The sequence below is a fragment of the Leopardus geoffroyi genome, chromosome B1 (assembly GCF_018350155.1).
Source record: "Leopardus geoffroyi isolate Oge1 chromosome B1, O.geoffroyi_Oge1_pat1.0, whole genome shotgun sequence".
Classification (NCBI taxonomy): Eukaryota; Metazoa; Chordata; class Mammalia; order Carnivora; family Felidae; genus Leopardus; species Leopardus geoffroyi.
Window position 1 is genome coordinate 132,110,983 of NC_059327.1, and position 20,360 is coordinate 132,131,342.

Sequence of the window (20,360 nt, forward strand, 5' to 3'; positions counted from 1 at the left end):
CACAAACTACATGACAGTGATTCTCTGGGTAGTGTCAATGTAATGTAAAAAAGCCCCACATTGTGAACCACTGATTTAAAGCTATTCATTCCTTCAACTATACAACAACTAACTGTATGACAAGCACTCTTTGAGGAGCTAAAGACACAGAAGTTGTCAAAACAGATACACTCACAGCCATCCTGAAGTTTACATTCTTATAGGATCAAATAAGAAACAAGAAAATATATAGTCAGATGGCAGTACATGCTGTGGAAAAAAATGCAGTGGGCAGAGACGACAGGAAGTGGTGGGGGGTGAAGGACTGATATACAGAAGATACCCCGGTCAGGCTCACTAAGAAGATCTGTGCAGGGACCTGAAAGAGGTGAGAGAGTGAGCCATCAAGTGAGGAGAGGGGAGAGGGGGCAGCAGGCTTGCTGGTTGAGGTTAGGAGCATTATAAGCAATGAGGTCAGAGATGTAGCAAGGGTACTGATCACTTAAGCCTTTATAGCTGTTTTTAGGTCTTTGGGATTTATCTGGAGTGAGATGAGGAGCCACTAGAAGATTAAAAAGAAGAAAATCATTTTCTGATATACCTTTTGAAAGAATCGCTCTAGCAACTGTGTTAAGAATAGCGCAGAGGTGGTAAGGGATGAACAAACACTAAAGCAAAATAATTGACGTAATCTAAGCAAGAATTGATGACAATTTAGGCCAGGATGATAGCCATTAAGTGGCAAGAAGAGGTCAGACTATGGATGTATTTTGAGGGAATAAAGAGGATTTTCTAATAGATTGGATGTGGATGTGAAGAAAGAGGTGGGTGCGGGATGACTCCAAGACCTTTAGAGTAACTGGAAAGATGGAGAATAATATTGGAGGGGCAAATTCAGAGGGAAAAACCAAAAGTTCCATTCAGATATGTTGAGCTTGAGATGCTCATTAGTAAAGAAGTCAAGTAAGCAGTTAGGTGTATGAATCTGGAGCTCAGGGGAGAGATGAAGTTTGGAAGTCTTTGGAAGATAAGTTTGGAAATCTTTGGCACCAGTTGGCATTTAAAGCCTTGGGATGGTCTGAGCTGGCACGTAGGGAACAAGCAAAAAGAAGGGCTCCAATGACTGCACTCTGGGACATACCAACATTTGTAGGCAGGTGAGAAGGTATAGGCAAAAAAGATTAGGAAGGAGCAACTAGCAATCTTCAGTACAAACATGCGGCAAGAGCCTTACTGGATTTTAGTCAGCAACAAATCAGAGGAGAGAAATTGGAATACTGCAATACCCACATCTGCCTTTATGGTAGATTTAGGTGGGAGGAAAGAAGAAACCATCCAGTTGGTCGGTTTCAAGAAAGAATCAGAGGAAATGAATTGGGTACTGCAAGTGCAGAAAGTCTTTGAACCTGTGTGGCTCTCTAGGAGCGAAGAAAAATGAAGCGGCAGAATCAGAGACAATGCAAGATCAAGAGAGAGTATTTAAAAGACAGTGATATCGCAGAGTATTTGTGTAAGATAAGTCAATAGAGAAGGGAATTGATGTGCAAGAGAAGGGGATCCATTGCAGAATCAGTGTTTTTGAGTAATTGATAGAGGGTGGAACCTAGTGGGTGGGTGGAGGGGTTTGATTGTAACTTACTTTGACCTAAAGACTGTTTCATCAGACACTTGAATGGTTTGCCCCACTACCTCCTTTACATTACGCTAAAGGTCTGCCCCTATGTCCTAGCCACAAGCTACCTTTCACCTAAGAAACATAAATACCCTTCTGACTTTTCAATCTCACCGTGTTTATACACATCTAGTATTTCTTTCCTGTACATACTATTGAATTAGGAAAGAATATGCTAGCCACTTTGAATTTTGATTTGCCAATATTATTATTCAGAAAGAACCTATCTAGAAATGAAAAATATTAAGAGTGTAACAAACCACAGTTGGAGCAAGAACTTAATACAGAAGTCGTGATGGCAAGGACCAGTGTCTGTCTGGTTCCCCATTTACCATTGCACCCCAATGCCTAGCAGAGTTCAGCACTGACCAAAATCATGTGTTGAAAAAAACGAGTGCATGAATGGGTGCCATATTTTTAAGGGTAACTTGTGTCACAAAAGGCCCAAAATGCAAGATCTTGAACACAGTAAATGTTCTTTCTCCCATAACCACCTAAAACAGGAGTTGAGAGCCAGGGGGAGAAGTGGAGGACTTGGTCCATACAGTTTTTCGAGACCCAGGCCAACTGTCTCCCTCTTCTTCAAGTAGCTTCCAGCACACTACGGTGGTTTTCATCTCCATTCCAACTCACAGAAGGACATCATGAGCATTGAGGAATGTACCTGCCAGGGTAGTTTATCAGCCAGGACTGGAAGCCACACACGTTGCCTCACACAGCCTATAGGAGAGGAGTTAATCACATGGCCATATCTCATTGCAAGAGAGGCCAGGAAATGTTACTGGGCCTGGGGCTACTTATTTCTGTGGAAGGAAAGTAGAGTGGATTTGGGTGGATAGCTAGCAACCTCTTCTATCGGCATTCTCGTACCCTACCAGTAGTTCTTTTTAAATATGGATTAAGTTATACGGTTTTTTGCAGGAAAACATAAAATGTACAAAAAGAAATTCAAATCCACATTAATCCTTCGTTAATAAGAATATATCAAATATGCTCCTTCTCTGAGAGCTCAAGGTTAGAATAATGAACCTGTTTTGACTAGCAGTGTTCTCTGCAGACTTCAGACTGAGCTGTTTGTATATTGAGAGAAGGCATTTTTTTTCAGTGTCTTCTATAAAGGCTTTGTCAGCATTTTACAGTTCTAGAAGACAAATTTGTCTTTGCTCCAAGTGTTTTCAAGTGCTTCAGTGGTCAAACAGGTTCTGAGTCTAGCTTTTAATGCCAAAACAGAGAGGGGGGCCAAGGGGAAGAATTGAAAATAAATTCCACAGTCTCAGGCTAATTTTTTCATGGCTTTTGCTCTTTTTAGATTTCAGGATATTTTTATAATTAAGGAAGGTGGTTCTTAAAATTCACTTCCTTCTGACACATAAAAACTGTCCAAATAAATTATATCATAGCAGATATGTGTGTTTTGAAAGTCACTGGTAAGCCTTAAATGAAGCAGAATTTTATGGATTGTAGACTAAGCTTTATCTGTTTTTTTTAATACAGTTCAAGAAGCAGTTTTATTAATTTATACTTAAAGTCATAATCTGTTCTTTGCTATTTCTTAAAATGACCTATTTAAAAGAGCCTAAGTTTAGAAGACCAATTAAAATAAAAATGAATGCAATAAAATATTTTTAAAGAGTTTTATTACTTTAACCTTTAATAAATGAAAACATTAATGAACCACTCTTTTACCACACCTAGAGAAGTGTTTGGGACATGAAACAGTTCAAAATCTTCAGAAGGCATTGAGTCAGTATTTTTTCATAAGACAAATACTATTAACAACTGCAGAACATTCGAAAGTCCAGTAGCATACTTCTCATACAATGGAAGTCTTCTAATTCACCTGTTATTTTAACCTACACATTCTGTTTCCTCTTTTCTCATCTCACTGAAGTGGAGGAATTGCTGATCTATTTCTTTATCTTTCCTTCCTAAACCTTAGGCAAAAAATGGAAGTTAGAATTTATAACATGTTTTGTGCCCATGGAAATAGGTACTTTTGTTACTGTATTCAGAGATCTTTACTACTGTTGTTTCATTCTGAAAAAAAATTGAGGTAGATTGCCAGTTGTAACACATTCTTCACATGTTCCTGTTCCCAAAAGGTATAGGGGCAACCCAACTGCCTTGGCAAAGGAACACTGGGTGCTCGCTTGCTGCTTTAAGTGAAAGCAGCTCATGAATATTCAACAGTCTCAAACGTGTAGACAATATGAAAGTTGGAATTGTCATAAAATCTTAGGAATATAGAACAGTTTTGAAAGTCACCCTTTGTCTATTACATCTATAAAAACTCAAATCCTTGGGGAGCTCTCAAACATATGGATCAAACATGTTTTAAAAGTGGGGTCGGGGAGGGAGTTGAAGTTATTGCTTACTTATTTTAACCCTGGAGAACAGCTAGACTTTCTCACATTTTACAACCGCTTTTTGCAAAGCTTTCCGTTATTAACATAGCTATCTTTTTTCTATAATTCTCAAAATCTATAATCAATTATATCTTGGTTCTTTCTATTTAGAAAAAAATTCTTATAGCATCTTACTGAAGTATCTTTAAATTCATATAATATTGTAGCTTATTTTCTGTTTCTGAATATTTCTTAGCCTTAATGTGAAGATTTTTATTTATTCAGAAATAGTCATTCGCATATAATTAAAAAATGTATTTCATTGACACAGTTCTAAAATTATCTGAGGGTAGAAGGTTGTACTTTCCCTAGGAATTCATGTTCCATAACTTTAGGAAAACCTAATACTGTTGCCCAAGATCTTACACTAAAGATTTTGATAATCTATTAAAGATTACCAATGAGAACAAACAAAGATTGTCATAGATATATCTCTTGTTTTTCAGGAAGATCACATTTGGGTAATAAGAGCAATTATGCTTTGCTTCAAGGAGATCCATTTTAGAGAGGCCTCTTCTAAATATATAATTGAATTTTGTCATAATTTTCATTTGTCAGATCGATTCTCAAATCAACTGTGTAAATTATCTAAGTGTCTAAATTGATGTTTAGTAATGGAAGACACAAACACTCCAGTTCCTGGGGACATTTCCTTAACTGGAGAAATAATAGTAAAATATTTTAGGGGAGGTGGATCTCACAGTTTCAGAAATAATAATCACGGCATCAACAACGATAGCTAATATCCTTTAAATGTACCTGGTATTATTCTAGTGCTTATACATGTGTTATCTCCTTTAATCTTCATGACCACCTATATTAAGTCTTGCGATCTCCATTTTTCAGAAGAGGAAATTGAAGGTCAGGTAGGATCATAACAGTTGGTAAATGATAGAGCTAGGATTCAAACCCAAACATTCTGACTCCAGAGTCACCATTCTATTATGTTATACTTACTGTGTCTCCCTTTGTTTCTACTGTTTGATGGAGCCCAGGGTTTTAAACTTTACGAATTCCAGGTAAGTGGGTCAAACCAAGGTAAATGGAAAATAATTCATTCATCTACCGAGCCAAAGATTAGTTTTCTACTCCAATTATGTGTTTATTTTGTAAAGATTTTTATATATGTCAATTTCATCAGATTATTGTGAACCTTAGTCAGATTTACTTTGTGAAGGGTTTTTCATGATGGAAGGCTATAAATATGTAGATGAACACATGTTGCTTCAATATTATTATTCTAATGATACACAATAGGTGGGTTGTGCTTAATGTCTTTTTGATGCAGATACGAATCTCTGAGTTCAGTGAAATTCAGGTTCAGATCTCCAAGGCAGCTATTTTTTTTTTCAGTTTAGTGAATGTAAATGTGTTCTCATTTGCTTATTTGTAATCTTCCTTCATGGGGATGGCTTACTTATTATGTGCTCAGTTGCCTGAATTGTATTTAGAAAGCTTTGGCCACATTCACAAAGGCAGTCAAAAAACCTTACAGATATGCCTCCCAATAAGTATTAAAGCCCTCTTGGCTTAGCCTGAAATACATGCTATTCAAAGTAAATTTCCTGTTTATATTTTTCCCATCTTAGCTGATATAAAGATTAATATTAAATATCACAGAAACAAAGGTTCTTTACGCCATTTCTTTTTATGGATAGTTTACAGTTTAGCTATGTGTTTTCCCACTTTATATTTGCAGTTTATACTGAAAATATGTTAAATGAACAATGAATGTTACATTGGTTTCTGATTAGATTCAGGGTCAGATTCCCCAGTTCTAGTTCTTTTTCTTTTTCTTTTTCTTTTTCTTTGTTCTTAAGTTTATTTATTTATTTTGGAAGAAAAAGCACAAGTGGGGAAGGGGCAGAGAGAGGGAGAGAAAGAGAGAGAGAATCCCAAGCAGGCTCCACACTATAAGTGCAGAGCCCAATGCAGGGCTTGAACTCACAAGCCATGTGATGATGACCTGAGCCAAAGCTGGACACTCAACTGACTGAGCCACCTAGGCGCCCCTCCTTAGTTCTAATTCAAATGCCGCCACCCTGATGTTCTGACAATCTGGGTTTTGCTATGGTTAGCTCTAAGATATGGATGATACCTAACAAGGACATTATAGGATATAGTGATCATTTCTATGATGGTATCAGATACCTTCATTAAGGGGATAATAAAACTCAACATCCAATTTTATGCAAGTGGCATCTACTAAACTGTCATAATTTTACTGGTTTTAACAAAGATAGAAATAGGACTTGAATTAGCTTATATCTGCATATTATCTGATTTTACTATTATAAATAAAGGAGGATCTTCTGTTGCATGTTTCTTACCATTCTTACTGGGTAACCAATAATTTGTTTTGTTACAGAATATGGAAAGCCTCAACTCCACACCATCTCATGAGAGGGCTGGACCTGATGATGTTGAACTGATGTCCGATGAAAGGTAATTTTAGCATTTTCTCCTCAAATTGCTTACAAGAGCATGAATAGCTTTTTTTTTTTTTTTTTTTTTTTCACTTAATGCAGTGTGCTTTATAAGAACTAAAAAGAATAGAATTAAAAGACTGTATGTTCACCAACAGTATTTTGTAGCATGGAAAATGCTTGGAATAGAAAATCTGCCATGGTGCTCTTAAAGACCACTGTATGCATTGTTGTATTTCTAGTTTTGTTTTATTTTGATTTTTTTGTTTTATTTTGTTTTCAAATTTTATCAGAATCTAATTTAGAGCCATTCAGCTTCCTTTTAAAATGAATGAAGTCATAAATTTCAGTGGATGAAAAGCATTGTTCTAAAACAGATTGACCTTTTATGATATTTTGTTGTTGCTGTTACTTGTAGCAAAGAAAATGAAAAAGACGGCAGACATACCCAGCATTTTGAGGTGAGTAGCTAAGAAAATTGTGACTGTAATGGGGCTGTTCATACATTCCTGAGAGCACATGGGAAGCATTATTAGACTGTCAGTAAGGGATAATGAGATTAAGGGACAGGACTGTGATTGGTTTTCAAAAGGCAAATACTGAGACATAAAGATTCCATGAGGAATCATAAGAACTCTTTTCTTTGCTTTTTAAATTCTTTTTTTTAATATGAAATTTATTGTCAAATTGGTTTCCATAGCTTTTTAAACTCTTTTATTTTGCTTGCAGAGAGAAACTTCAATAGCATGGAGATTTCTCTTTAGATTTTCTGTAAAATAAAACAAAAAGCCAAAGCTACTGGTTTGATTTTTTTTTTATGTTTTATGCATTTTTTAAGTGATTGAAATAAATAGGCAGTGAGTTTAGTGGATCTATCACAGAGACTTATCTCATTAATTTTCAAATTAAGATAAACTCAGTGTGAGTTACTAAACCCAATTTGTTTTCTGAGTTTTGTCTCATTTTAAGTAAGCCATGGAGAAAAAGTATCTAACTCCCTTATGTTGTTTATATCTTAAAGTTTTGGTGATTTCCTGTATTCCTTGTTCTCCAAGGGCATCGCCATGCTGGCCAAAATGATTTCCCTTTTCCCAACCCTGGCTTCCATTCAGTGTGCTTAACCCCATTTTTCATTCATGTATGTGTACATAATCTACTTCCAAATGCTTTCAACTCTACTTTCAATGTTTTTATCAATTTTTCTCTTTGGCCAGATTTAAAGCATTTTTCAACCTGTTCTTGAGTTCTGAATCTTGAAATACTAATTATACATAGAACTCTTCCTCTAACCCAGTGATTCCTAATCTTTATTGGACATTTTCTAATTCACTGATAGATTTACTCAGGAGCATGTACTGAGTCCTGCTGTGGACACATACGGTGTTAGAAGCTGCGATTCAGCAACGGCTCCAGTCCCTACCCTCCATGGAGTTTTACAATCCAGGAGACTGAGAATCTAAAAGCTGTAGACTTCTTCTTAGAAAAATGCACACTTTGTGTACAATTGGCATAAAAGAGCTGGGAATTAATTGCCAATTCCCCCCGTTCCCTGCCAATGCTGTGGACTCATCATATTCCCTATGTTCAGTTCTTGTCATGTATACTTCATCGACCTAGCCAGATAATGGAAGGGGAATGCTTCCTCTTTGCGACTTCCAGCTGCTGGGCCACTTCTTTCATCTCTTGTTTCCAACCCATTTAAGCTTCCTTCTTTGGGACCCAGGCAACGAGCTGACATCTTTTTCCTGGACACCAGGTACCTTTGTCAGAACACAGTTTCCCCGTGATCACGTTGTTTCCTTTTTCTTCTCATTTCACCCTCTCTCTGTTCTTTTCCTCTGCTCACAGCAAGCACCTAGTCATCATGCCATTGAACGTTACTTTAAAGAAAATTGCTTCGCCAGCCTCCTAGAGAGGTCTCCTCCGTTTCCTCCCTTTTCAGCCTATTATCCTCTATAAGATAAAAGGATATAGAGCAGCCTTTGTGGATGGACTTCATAACATTAACTCGTAAATTCCAGGTGGCACCGAAACTCAACCCATGCTGGAACTCAGTTTGCCTTGGTATTTTGTGGGCAGCTCCTATGGCAGTGGATGAATCATGGGGAAAAAATCTCAAGTCCTTCTTCCAAGTGCCAGGTCCTATTCTTACCTGGGTCCGCCATGTGCAGTTACCAGTCAGCACCCGGCCCCCGGTTGGCTCTCCTGAAGCACTCACTATTAATAATCATTGCCACCATAATAAGTTCAGCTAGGAGATAAAATTAGGCAGTGAGTTAAAATCTAGCTCGGCAATCCATGTCACCTTTCTTTCACAACTGCCCCACAGGAGAAAAACAAGCCATCACTTCATAAGATTCGGATGATGTTTCTCCTCATGAAGGCATGGGTTTCTTTCACTGAAGGAAATGTATATTTAAAAAAAAAATTTTTTTTTCAACGTTTATTTATTTTTGGGACAGAGAGAGAGACAGAGCATGAACGGGGGAGGGGCAGAGGAGAGGGAGACACAGAATCGGAAACAGGCTCCAGGCTCTGAGCCATCAGCCCAGAGCCTGACGCGGGGCTCGAACTCCCGGACCGCGAGATCGTGACCTAGCTGAAGTCAGACGCTTAACCGACTGCGCCACCCAGGCGCCCCGGAAATGTATATTTAATTGTTAGTGATGGACTGTGAAAAAGATCCATTTTCCATTTTTAAAGCTCTTTCCCTTGTTTGCCATGTATTGTGATTGTTTACCATTCAACATGTGCAGCACTTTCTAGAACTTATTTTACAACCTAAATAGTTAATCTGGTCTTCTAGTAATACCACAATAATTCCTAAATCGCAGAGATGAAAAATAAGTCTAGGCTTTGGTTACCCCTCCTAGAATTTTTTGTAATCGGTATTCTATTTCACACCTCCTACAGCATCAGATTGAGAGGCCAACATTTACATGCCCGCCATGGATGGATGTGATGTTGTTTCCAGCTACATTTTTCATAAAGACAATTTGTCTTCCTTAATACCGTCCTTTAAATTTTTCCTTACATATTCTTGAGATCCATGTGAGGTTAAGACAACAAATGACAGCTGTTGGGAAAGGTGGTCTTTCCTTCTTGTTTTGAGTCACGTTTCCATGAGAATGAGGAACACTGGTGATGTTCCTTACAGGGACAGGTAGGCAGAGAGAAGCTGGTTTTAGAATCTGCTGCTCAGACACAAATGCAGGCGCAACTGTGACTTTATTTTTGAAGTAATCATTTTGCAGCCCTTAAATGTGTTTTTGTTTGAATGCATGTGTTGACAACTGAACATCGGTTTATCCCTTTGTGGCACATCTTTTTAATTTTTTGAATCAACTCATCTTATCCAAAAAGAGAATCTGCTTGAGATCTCCAATGGTCAATGAAAAAAAATTTAGAGTCCCTTCAAAATGCCAAAAATTAAAGTATGATTTCTTTGGGTAGGTTTTCAAGAGGCTGGCATTTTACTAAAATACCCGGGGGGCACCTGGGTGGCTCAGTCTGTTAAACATCTGACTTCGGCTCAGGTCATGATCTCACGGTTCATGAGTTCGAGCCCCACTTGGGGCTCTGTGCTGACAGCTCAGAGTCTGGAGCCTGCTTCTGATTGTGTTTCCCTCTCTCTCTGCCCCTCCCCCACTCATGCTTTCTCTCTAAAAAATAAATAAACATTTAAAAAATTTAAAAAATAAATAAAATAAAATATTCTATTTGGGCTTTTTGAAATGAGGTAATGTAAGGAAGAGCCTAGCACACTGTTCCCTGTACAGATGGAATCCAGAGTCTTTGTTCTTTTGTTTCTTTTTAAATTCAGTGAACAACTGGAAGCATCCAGAAGAAAGGTCGTCCTTAAAACCAGCAATTTCTAGATTCTAAAAGGTATCACTGAAAATATAGATTTTCGAAGTTCTTACAATGGAGTTTCAACCTTATGCTTCAGTGATTCCTTCTGATAAGTTCTTTCCTTTTGGGGAGATATTTCATGCCTCTGTATAAAATCCAGAACATGAAACCTATAACTTTATACTTAATACTTTATCAAGAACGCAATACCTGTAAGAATTATTGAGTGCATGGGGCGCCTGGGTGACTCAGTCGGTTAAGTGTCCGACTTCGGCTCAGGTCATGATCTCGCAGTTTGTGAGTTCGAGCCCCGTGTCAGCCTCTGTGCTGACAGCTCAGAGCCTGGAGCCTGCTTCGGATTCTGTGTCTCCCTCTCTCTCTCTGCCCCTCCCCAACTTGTGCTCTGTCTCTGTCTCTCAAAAATGAATAAATGTAAAAAAAAAAAAAAACTTTAAGAATTATTGAGTGCATGGAAGGGTATTACCTTATCTGGGAGAGGTCATTTTATGTCAGAAGTATAAGGTTAATGAAGTGTTAAATTCTTTCAAGATATTTTTACATTCTTTATGCTTTCTAAGCCTACTGCTTAGAAGAGCTTAGAAGCATACCTTTGATAACAAATAAGACATTCATAGTAAACAAAAGTCCATTTCCCTTTTTTATCCTGCTTGAAAAAAGAAAGAGAGAAGTAAGAGAGAAGACAAGGCTTTCCAATCAAGACTGAAAATTAATATTAATTATCAAACATCTTAAGTCTAGTCTTTTATTTGCCCTGAGCAGGATTGAGATAAATTCTGAAATATCCCTGTCAACAAGGATTTATGAAATGAATCACCATGTTATTTCAACTTCGGTGTATTGCATGGAAGCCTTAGGATTTTGTTATTATTGGTTTTAATGTTAGAACAAGAATAATTTAAAGGCTCTATTTATTTAGATTCACTTCCCATTTCACCCAGTCTCTAACGGCCACTGAAACTTTGGAATTCCCATGAACTTTGGAAATTTGTTATGTCCACTTTCTTTTATTGTCAGGCCAAACAGTAAATGTTTATGGTTCCATGTGGTTCTTCTGTTAACACTGTGTGGTTCCTTCCTGTGCAAACTGCATTACACAGTACACTCTCTGATATCATCGCTCCTAGCTCTGGTAAGCCATTAGGCTACTTATTTATATCCTGTGCAGGGAGGGAGAAGGGATGGAACAAAAATTCAACTATTTGAAGTCAGGGAAGGAGCAAGATCAGTGAAGTCTGAGAATTGAAAAAGCCAGGCCCAGTTTGATAGGGCAAGTCTTGACAAAGATCAGGTGAATAGTAGTTAATGGTTCCTTGACCTGAACATGGAATGTCACCTGAGGTCCCAGGCAAGGTGAGCTCTCTTGAGTATGTGCTCCCTGGCATCCTGTTTTTTTTCTTTTATAACATATGTGACACTGGTATTTACATGTTCAGTGTCTTCATTCCACACTAAATTCCATATCTTGTTAGTTCCTGTAATCCCAGTGCCTAGGACATAGTATGTGTTCAATAAACACTTGCCAGATGAATGAATGTGAAAGGGAAGTAATGAATAATTGGAAATAGCATTTTTTTTTTACAGTAACTATGGGCCAGCCATTTTTGTATATGTTTTTCACTTAATCTTCATGCCAACTTTATGAAGTCTTGCACTTGCATTATAGAAAAAAAGCCATAAAAAAAAAAAGAAGCTAAAGCACAAAGAGGTTTTCATTGAAGGTCTTGCTGCTAGTTGGCCGGGATTGAAACTCAGGTCTCCAACTCTTCAACCCATCCCCTGTCTGCCACACCACACTGTTGTTTAGTGGGTTTCTGTAGGGCACAACATTTTTGACAAGGGTTTGGTGTGTGACCCCACAGCATAAGGATCTCTGAGTTGAAAATTGTGAAAAAGCAGTAGTCCCCCATTATCTGCGGTTTCACTTCCCGTGATTTCAGTTACCCACAGTCAACCCTGGTCCAGAAGCAGATGATTGTCTTTCTGACATGTCACCTGAAGGTCAATAGTAGCCCAACACTGTGTCACAATGTCCACACGATTCACCTTGCTTCACCTCGCATAGACCTTTGTCATCTCACAGCATCACAAGAAGTGTAAGTATCTCACAGTAAGATATTCTGAGAAAGAGATCACATTCACATCACTTGTATTACATTATGCAGTGCAGTGGTTCTATGTTATTCGTAGTTATTGTTCATCTCTTGCTGTGCCTAATTTATCAGTTAGACTTTATCATAGGTATGTATGTATAGGAAAAAGCATAGTGCATGTAGGGTTCAGTACTATCCTTGGTTTCAGGCATCCACTGGGCGTCTTGGAATGTACCCCCTCAGAATAAGGGGGGACTATTGTAACTCATTTACTCTCTGATTCAACTGATGATATAAGACATGTAAACAACAAAAGTTGAAACCAGAAATATTTTGGTATTTGAGAATGTCCTTGACATTTTGACATTAATGATCTAGTAGAAGAAGCAGACAAGCAAGTAGACAAGTGTAATTCCATATGATGAGCAACAGGAGAGTGTGTGGAATGATCTGGAGAGGTGCATCACCCAAACTAGGCTAACTAACATTTGAAGGAAGAGTTGTTTTATGCCGGCGTATTGCTGCCGAGCCTGAACAGCTTCAGCGTGGGTGGCCCCTGAGCAGCATCCCTAGATCCCACGGGTACATAAATCCCCGGGTCCACACCAGCAGCCCACTCTGCACCCCCAGGCAAGGCAGCCATGTCAGGTTCTGGTGAGACCAGTGAGGCCAGAAATTGAGAGCAGAGGGCAAATGAAAGAGCAGCCTCAGGGACCGATCACAGCACAGCGGGACAGAGCCGAGCGTGTGGGTGTGCTGATGAGGGCTGTGCTGAGTGTGCCCATGCTTTGCAAGCGGTTGCGGTTTGTGTAAGAGAGACCCCGCCGCTACTGTGTAAAAAATCAGCCAGAAAGTCCAGAAGCTTATGTAAGTTAATATAGGTCTATAGTGTGAGTGATACCCCATTGTATGTGGCACAATCTAAACACCCTTATATGGTGACTTCAGATACAGTGATCTTTTTGCTATTCCTTAAACACAGCAACCATACCTCAGGGCCTTTGCACTTGCTTTTCTTCTTCCTGAGATGTTCTTCCAGTAGATGACTCACTCCTGCATTTCCTTCATATCTCTGCTCATATGTCCCTTCATAGGATGGGTCTTTCCTGACCACTCATTATAAAATTGCAGACTGTGGCCCTGATCTCCATCATCCCTCTTACTCTGCTTTATTTTTGTCCATAGTCCATATCACTGCCTGACATGTTTTTCTTTGTTTACTGTCACTTCCTGTAAGATTCATTAAGGACAGACTTGATTTTGTCCCCTGAAGTATCTCCAGTGTGTAGAAAATGGCCTAGCATGTAGTAAGTACTAAAAATTTATTTGTTAAATAAATGAGTAAATATTATCTTTGCATCTCTAGCACACAACATAATAACCCTATTTAAGTAGATAGCATGTGATGTTATTACTGAACAAACAAAAAGTTTTGCCCTGATTCTCTTTGTTAGAATAATAGGAACTTAGGGGGTATCTATTCCAGCCTCCCACCCATGGCAGTAATCTCTCTGTCTCCCACATACCTGACTCTCAAACTTCATTGCAATACTGTGAAGAGCAGCTCACTAATTCACAAGGTGGCCCATTGTTGTATGGCACCCAAATCAACTGTGCTCAGAACTCCCCTGAGCACTCTTGAGCCTGTCCCACAAAGTGCCAGCTCCCTCAGTGTTGGGAGCGTGCATGTCTCACACACCCAGCACAGTGGGTGCCCCATACCATGCTGTTGAAAGAATGAATAAGTCTGTACATTTTGGAGGGGGGAGAAAAAACTTTAATATTCTCATTTTAACTTTCTTTGAAATGGATGCGAATTCAGATGTAGAAAAAATTTTGTGATCTCAATCTCCTTTGAAATGGGTGCTAATACAGACAGAGGTAGCAGTCGTAAAAAGTACACATTGCGGTGAACTCCCATGGTGCCTGTCTTCGTGCTTGCTCCTCCTCAACCCTTCTCACCCACACTGCCCCAAAACACCAAAATTGCTAGTGCTGACTTGTGTCTGGAACCCAAAAGGCTCTTTTCTTTGTTCATAATGCATCTAAAACTCCACCCCTTGAGGGGCGCCTGGGTGGCGCAGTCGGTTAAGCGTCCGACTTCAGCCAGGTCACGATCTCGCGGTCCGGGAGTTCGAGCCCTGCGTCAGGCTCTGGGCTGATGGCTCAGAGCCTGGAGCCTGTTTCCGATTCTGTGTCTCCCCCTCTCTCTGCCCCTCCCCCGTTCATGCTTTGTCTCTCTCTGTCCCAAAAATAAATAAAAAACGTTGAAAAAAAATTAAAAAAAAAAAAAAAAACTCCACCCCTTGAGATAGCACGGTTCACCTCGAATTGCCGTGGAACATGCCTCATCTCCAACCTCTCTCTCTAGCATTTTGAGACACGGCAGTGTTTTCCTCATCTGCATATGGGGCCTGGTAATGAAAAAAGAGTGATGGCCTCCCTGTGTGGGTTTCTTATGCTCCAGGCACTGTGTTAGTGGCCTTTCATACCTTCTCCCAGATCTTCATAGGAACCTTGCAAGATTGATGTTGTGAATGAAGCAGTTCAGCCAGAGCACCAAGCTAGTAAATGTCGGCCACACGGCAAGCCCAGGTCTGCCTGTAAAGCAAACTCCACATCCATTCCACGAGTGCACAGTGTCAGGGGCTGATACATGCTCTTCCAGAAGAATATGTCATGCTTACAATATGGAATCATATTTCTTATATTCGTTTTTATGTCTCTAAGTGTAACCAGTGTTAAAAATATTGAGAAAAATGTGTATTTGCTGTATGCAGATTCTAACACACACACACAAGTGGTTGGTGGCTGACCCCGTAACTTAAAAAACTGAGTGCCAGATTTGGTCATTCAGCCCTGGTCCACTTAGGACTCAGCTGTAGGAACAAATAATTTTTATAGCATAAGTGCATAATCTGTTTTCCCCATTAGACAAGCAGCATTTTGAGGTATCTTAAAGCCCCAGATTTACTTGGCATTTTCATCTGTCTTTAGGAGCTCATCATGAACTGATTGATGATCTTTCATTTTATTCCAAATGTGAAGAAAATAGCAGCCCCTTGTGCATCATTTCATGGAAATATAATAGTAAAAGCCCCCATCTATTCCCCTGGTGATATCAAAGTGGGTTGAATAGCTATTAAAAGTAGCTGGAAGTCTTAATAGTGCTTATTTTAAGCAGGAGAACATTTCTCATGCATTAAAGGAATCATTTATGATTTCCAGATGTTTAGGTTTTTTTTCCTTTAATATATTTGCTAAAATAAATTTCCAGTTATTCTCCAAAGAAAATCTCTTGTACAGATCTGTGCTACTTGAGAAGGGTATTTGTGAGTAAACACTTGGGTTTATAATCTTAGGAGAGAAGGGAAAGGGACAATGGTTGGGCTTACAAGATGCCAAAAAAAAAAGCAAGGTAAAAAAGAATTAATTTCAGGGCAAATTTTGTCAACATAAAATCAGCTAAAACAGCCGCCTCTGGGAGAGGGTTTTCCCATCCCCCAGGTAGCCGAGCAGGGTGTAGGTGCCCCCAGTGAGCAAAACCAAGTGGAGCTCAGTATTCAGTACTCAGACTAGAAGAATAGTAGGAAAACAAGTGACAGTTTGATATTTGTTAACATATAAATTATGCATTGCTGACTTGCCAGCTCTTGGCTTTTTACTTAAAAAAAAAAAAAAAAAAAGTGCTCCCTGTGTCATTTTGGCTCATTTCCAGAGTCCGTATTCCTTACTGCTAGCCCAGATGAGCCGCCAAACCCCTGTGCTGTTTGAATTTGCGCAACAATGCTTTAATACCCAGAGCTCCTCCATAAATAGTCTGTCCTCCCCACACTCGGGGAGAAAACAACCACAGGAAATCTGGGAATGTGCAGCTAGCCCTGCTTAATTGATCTAAGCCTGCAGGGCCAGCAGGAGGGCATTCGTGCACACAGCCTCTGCTCCTGGCCTTGCCGGACTGTTTACCTACGGGGCAAAGAAGTCTGCACACAGGAGACACCATGTTGCTTCTACAGCCTTAGCAACGGCGGTAGCAGGATTTTTGTTGTTGTTTACCGTCTGCAGGGCTGTACTCCTTTAAGGAAACACAAACTCCTTTTCCCTCATTCCTGGCCGCAATCAGTAACCATCAAGACTGTCAGCTGCCTGCAGTTATCAGGAGGGGCAGCAGCTCTTGGAAATCCTCTTGTCTTCCTCAGCGGAAAAGTTAAAGGAGCATAGATGGACAGTGGCTTCTTGCATGCAGGTGGCCAGCCAGTATCCAGGGGGCATCAAACTATGATTTTGATTTCTGTGCTGGGTACACCCACAGCCTCAGCTTGGGAGGTTTCATCCAGAAGGAGTGGAACTGCTGCAGACATTTTTGGGTTTTGGTGAGCAGTAAGATATTTGGGGACATTGTGCTGTTATTGCAGAACCCCACAATGAAGATTCAGGAGCACTCCGGCATAACTGACACCAAACTGCAGAGGACCCAAGATGCCGATGAGCAGCAGGAGAGCTTTGTCTCCGAAGTGCCTGAGCTGGACCTGACTGCATTGTGTGACGAGAAGAGCTGGGAAGGTAGGGTCAGCCGCTATTTGGATGCTTTAATATTGGCAGAGCATATATAAAGTCGCATAAACGAGAGGCGTATAACCACATGGACGTATGAAAGCGATGGGTGTAGGAGTAACTGTGTTTCTAAATGACTGAGAATCCTTTCCCTGGCATAGAATGTGTCACGTTAAATGTTGCCAGGAGTAATTGCAATCTAAGAAAGAAAATGTGCTTGCCCTCTATCAGAGCGGCACCTTGCAGCCTTTTTTATTTCTTAACTCGCCAGGAGTGCTGATGCATGTGTTTTCCCTCTAGTAGTACCGAGTAGAGGACTAACGGATGGGTACACGTTTAGGACTTCATCTGGGCACCCCGCTTCTCTTCCCGCTGCTCCACACCCACCATCTACCTCCTTCATTAAATCTTCTTCCCGTTTTTTCGAGAAAGATGCTTTGGCTTGCCTTGCTTCTATGATTGATTTTATGGATAGAATTTTTTTTTTTAAGCCAGGTTGGCCAGCCTAAGGGGTTTGCTCATCAAAGAGAACAATGAATAAAAAGTGCTTGTGCTTGGAAGCCTGTAATACAGTGTGTTAGATTGGTTTTTCTCGAGATTTTTGGCAAAACATTAGAAATTTACTTGTGAGGAAGAAGAGAGTATCCTCATCTTGTCCAAATTGTATTTCAGGAAGGCTCTGGCTGCTCTTCTTTCGTTATCCATGTGTCTGCATCCAAACATGTATCAGCGTGTATCCAAAATGCATGCCCAGCCGCCTCTGTGTAGTGTGTGTGTTTGGAGGCTACAAAGAGGGAGAAATTGTGTGCTTGGTTTCAGAACAGCAGCACAACTCAACACAGCGGCACAGAGAATTACAGCTACAGGAAATCAGTCCTTTTCCAAAGCACCTGGATTTCCTTGTCTTCTCCCCCACCCGTTTTTAAACCAAAAAGTACTCATTTGTAAATGAGCATAGGTGAAGGACCAAAAGATGATGTAAACAGACCACAAGGTGAAAAATAACAATCCCATTATGCTCCTTGCATCCACGGCTTGGTGAAGCAAAAACAAACTGTTTTTGTTCTAGTCCTCCCTCTTCGCAATCTAAGAAACGTGTTCTAGCCCCCTTTACATGTAATTAGGCAGTGGGTCTGGGATTTTCAACGATCTTCCCAGCTCACGATACAGTCATTAGAATTGCAGGGTGTTTTGTTTTGTTTTTAGTTTAAGTGATATATTCCTGGATAGTATTTTATTGTTCTTCTTTTGTTTTCGGTACTTTGGAAGAATGAGGTGTGTTTTAAATTCATACATTAAAAACAACCCCTCCCCGAGGGTGGGTGATGGGTATTGAGGAGGGCACCTTTTGGGATGAGCACTGGGTGTTGTATGGAAACCAATTTGACAATAAATTTCATTTATTGAAATAAATTAATAAACAAACAAATAAAAACAACCCCTCCCCTTCAAAAAAAGTCCCACAGTAGCCACTGCTACCCAAATAAAAGAAAAAAGCAGTAGCCAAAACAAATGTTGTATTTGGGTTTCAATAATAAGGTCTCTTCACATCAGAAACAAAACTTTAGACAAAAAAAAAAAAAAAAAAACCTAGGATTTCAGGACAGAATTCAAATTAGCCACATGATCTTGGTGTATTCAGTAAAGGGACAGGTAGATTCTTCTTCCTCCTCCTGAAATAGACTCGGTTTGATTATTCTTATCTTGGTCAATCATAAATTTGTGATCTCTTCCAGCATATTTTAAGAAACGAGTATGAAAATCCTCTCCAGTATGGTTGAAAGCTAACTTACAGTTTCTTTAAAACTGTTTTATTATTTAATGTCAAGAATTCTCTTCTAGATAAAAGAATCAGCATTTTATGTTGTGTTGGGAAACGAGATAGAATTTTTAAAAGCTTATTGGGAAAAAATACAATAGGCTTGGAAATACTAATTGTATTACCCATGTAATTAATGAAGGGACTTGTTTTAACTTTTTTTGCCAGTTACTGTGTTAGTGGCTGAACTTGCATATCTTGAAAATGTACACGGATTCATTTCAAGGCTGTTTTCATCATTTGATTACTGTTTTCGGTGGCCGTTTTTTATTGTATATTTATTTTAAATTTCCAAATTACATTATAATAGTATAGTCAAAATAAAGGAATTGTTGTATATATATACACACACACGCATATATACATGCTATATATATATATATATTTATTTATTATATATATATTTATTATATACATATATATATTTATCATATATATATATATATGGCTTCAGTAAGAAACGAACAAAATGGTAGCTTTGCAGTATGGAGTCCACTTTGCACTAATTTAAACTGTGAATGTGAAACCAATGCAATAAAATGTATAAATGGAAGTCATTGTTACTAAAACCCTCTGAGCCAGCATCCAACTGTAAGTCTCCAAGTCACTACACAGTGTAGCCTCCTGTTTTGGGTTGGCTTGTCAGTTCCCTGTTCTCACACCTTAGTTCATACCCTCTCACTCATATGCAATCGCAGAACACCAGGTGAGGCGGCGCTCACAGAGCAGCCTGCCAGTACTAGCCCCAGAAGCATATGCTGCCATATGGCAAAGCTGTTCTCTGGCTTCGGGGGCATATTCTATCAGAGAAACAAAAAAGGAAATGAAACTAATACAGATTCCACAGGCTAGGATCAGAGTCTAATCGTGCTTGTCGGCATATAAGTAATACGTGCTTTTTCTTTTCTTTTTTTTCTCTATATGTAGCTATGTATCAGGGCACATTTTTTATCTATCCACATGGCATTATTTTTTTTCTACTTTGCCAAATTAAATGAATATACAAATCAAATGTACTATTATTTGTTACTTAAAATCCTTCAGGGGCGCATGGGTGGCTCAGTCGGTTGAGCATCCAGCTCGATCTCAGCTCAGGTCTTGATCTCAGGGTTGTAAGTTCAAGCCCCACATTGGGTGCCATGCTGGGCATGAACCCTACTTTAAAAAAAGCGGGGGGGGGGGGAATCCCTTCAGAGTTGCTTAATTAGAATGTTCCTAATCAGCCAATTCATGTTGATTTGGAGGGTACCGTTTGTGGAGGATGAGGTTTAAACCATCAGCAATTCTACTAACTTTGTCATAGTGAGATTAAGTTTAAAAGAACATTTTTAAAGGGTATAAAATACTTCATATTTCCTATTTATCACTACTTATCAAAAATAACTTTGGAAAAGAAATGCTTTAAAAGAATGATAAAGAATCAAGGGATCTTAAAGATCTTTTGACTGAAAACTGCCATTATACAGATAAGAAAACTGAGGCCAAAAGAAGCAAAATGATGATTCGAGATAACAAATCTCCTGACTTCCTCTCTGAGGCCTC

The 20,360-nt window shown here is 39.3% G+C and overlaps 1 protein-coding gene across 9 annotated transcripts in view; it reads left to right on the forward strand.

Moving 5' to 3' along the window:
- FAM13A (family with sequence similarity 13 member A) overlaps positions 1-20,360 on the forward strand; it is a 362,868-nt gene that overhangs the window by 304,470 nt on the left and 38,038 nt on the right. For all 9 annotated transcript variants that reach the window (XM_045473125.1, XM_045473066.1, XM_045473115.1 and 6 more), the window contains 3 exons: positions 6,425-6,501; positions 6,901-6,943; positions 16,861-17,008. In XM_045473125.1, coding sequence (XP_045329081.1) covers positions 6,425-6,501; positions 6,901-6,943; positions 16,861-17,008 — 268 coding nt within the window. The remainder of the gene's footprint in view (positions 1-6,424; positions 6,502-6,900; positions 6,944-16,860; positions 17,009-20,360) is intronic.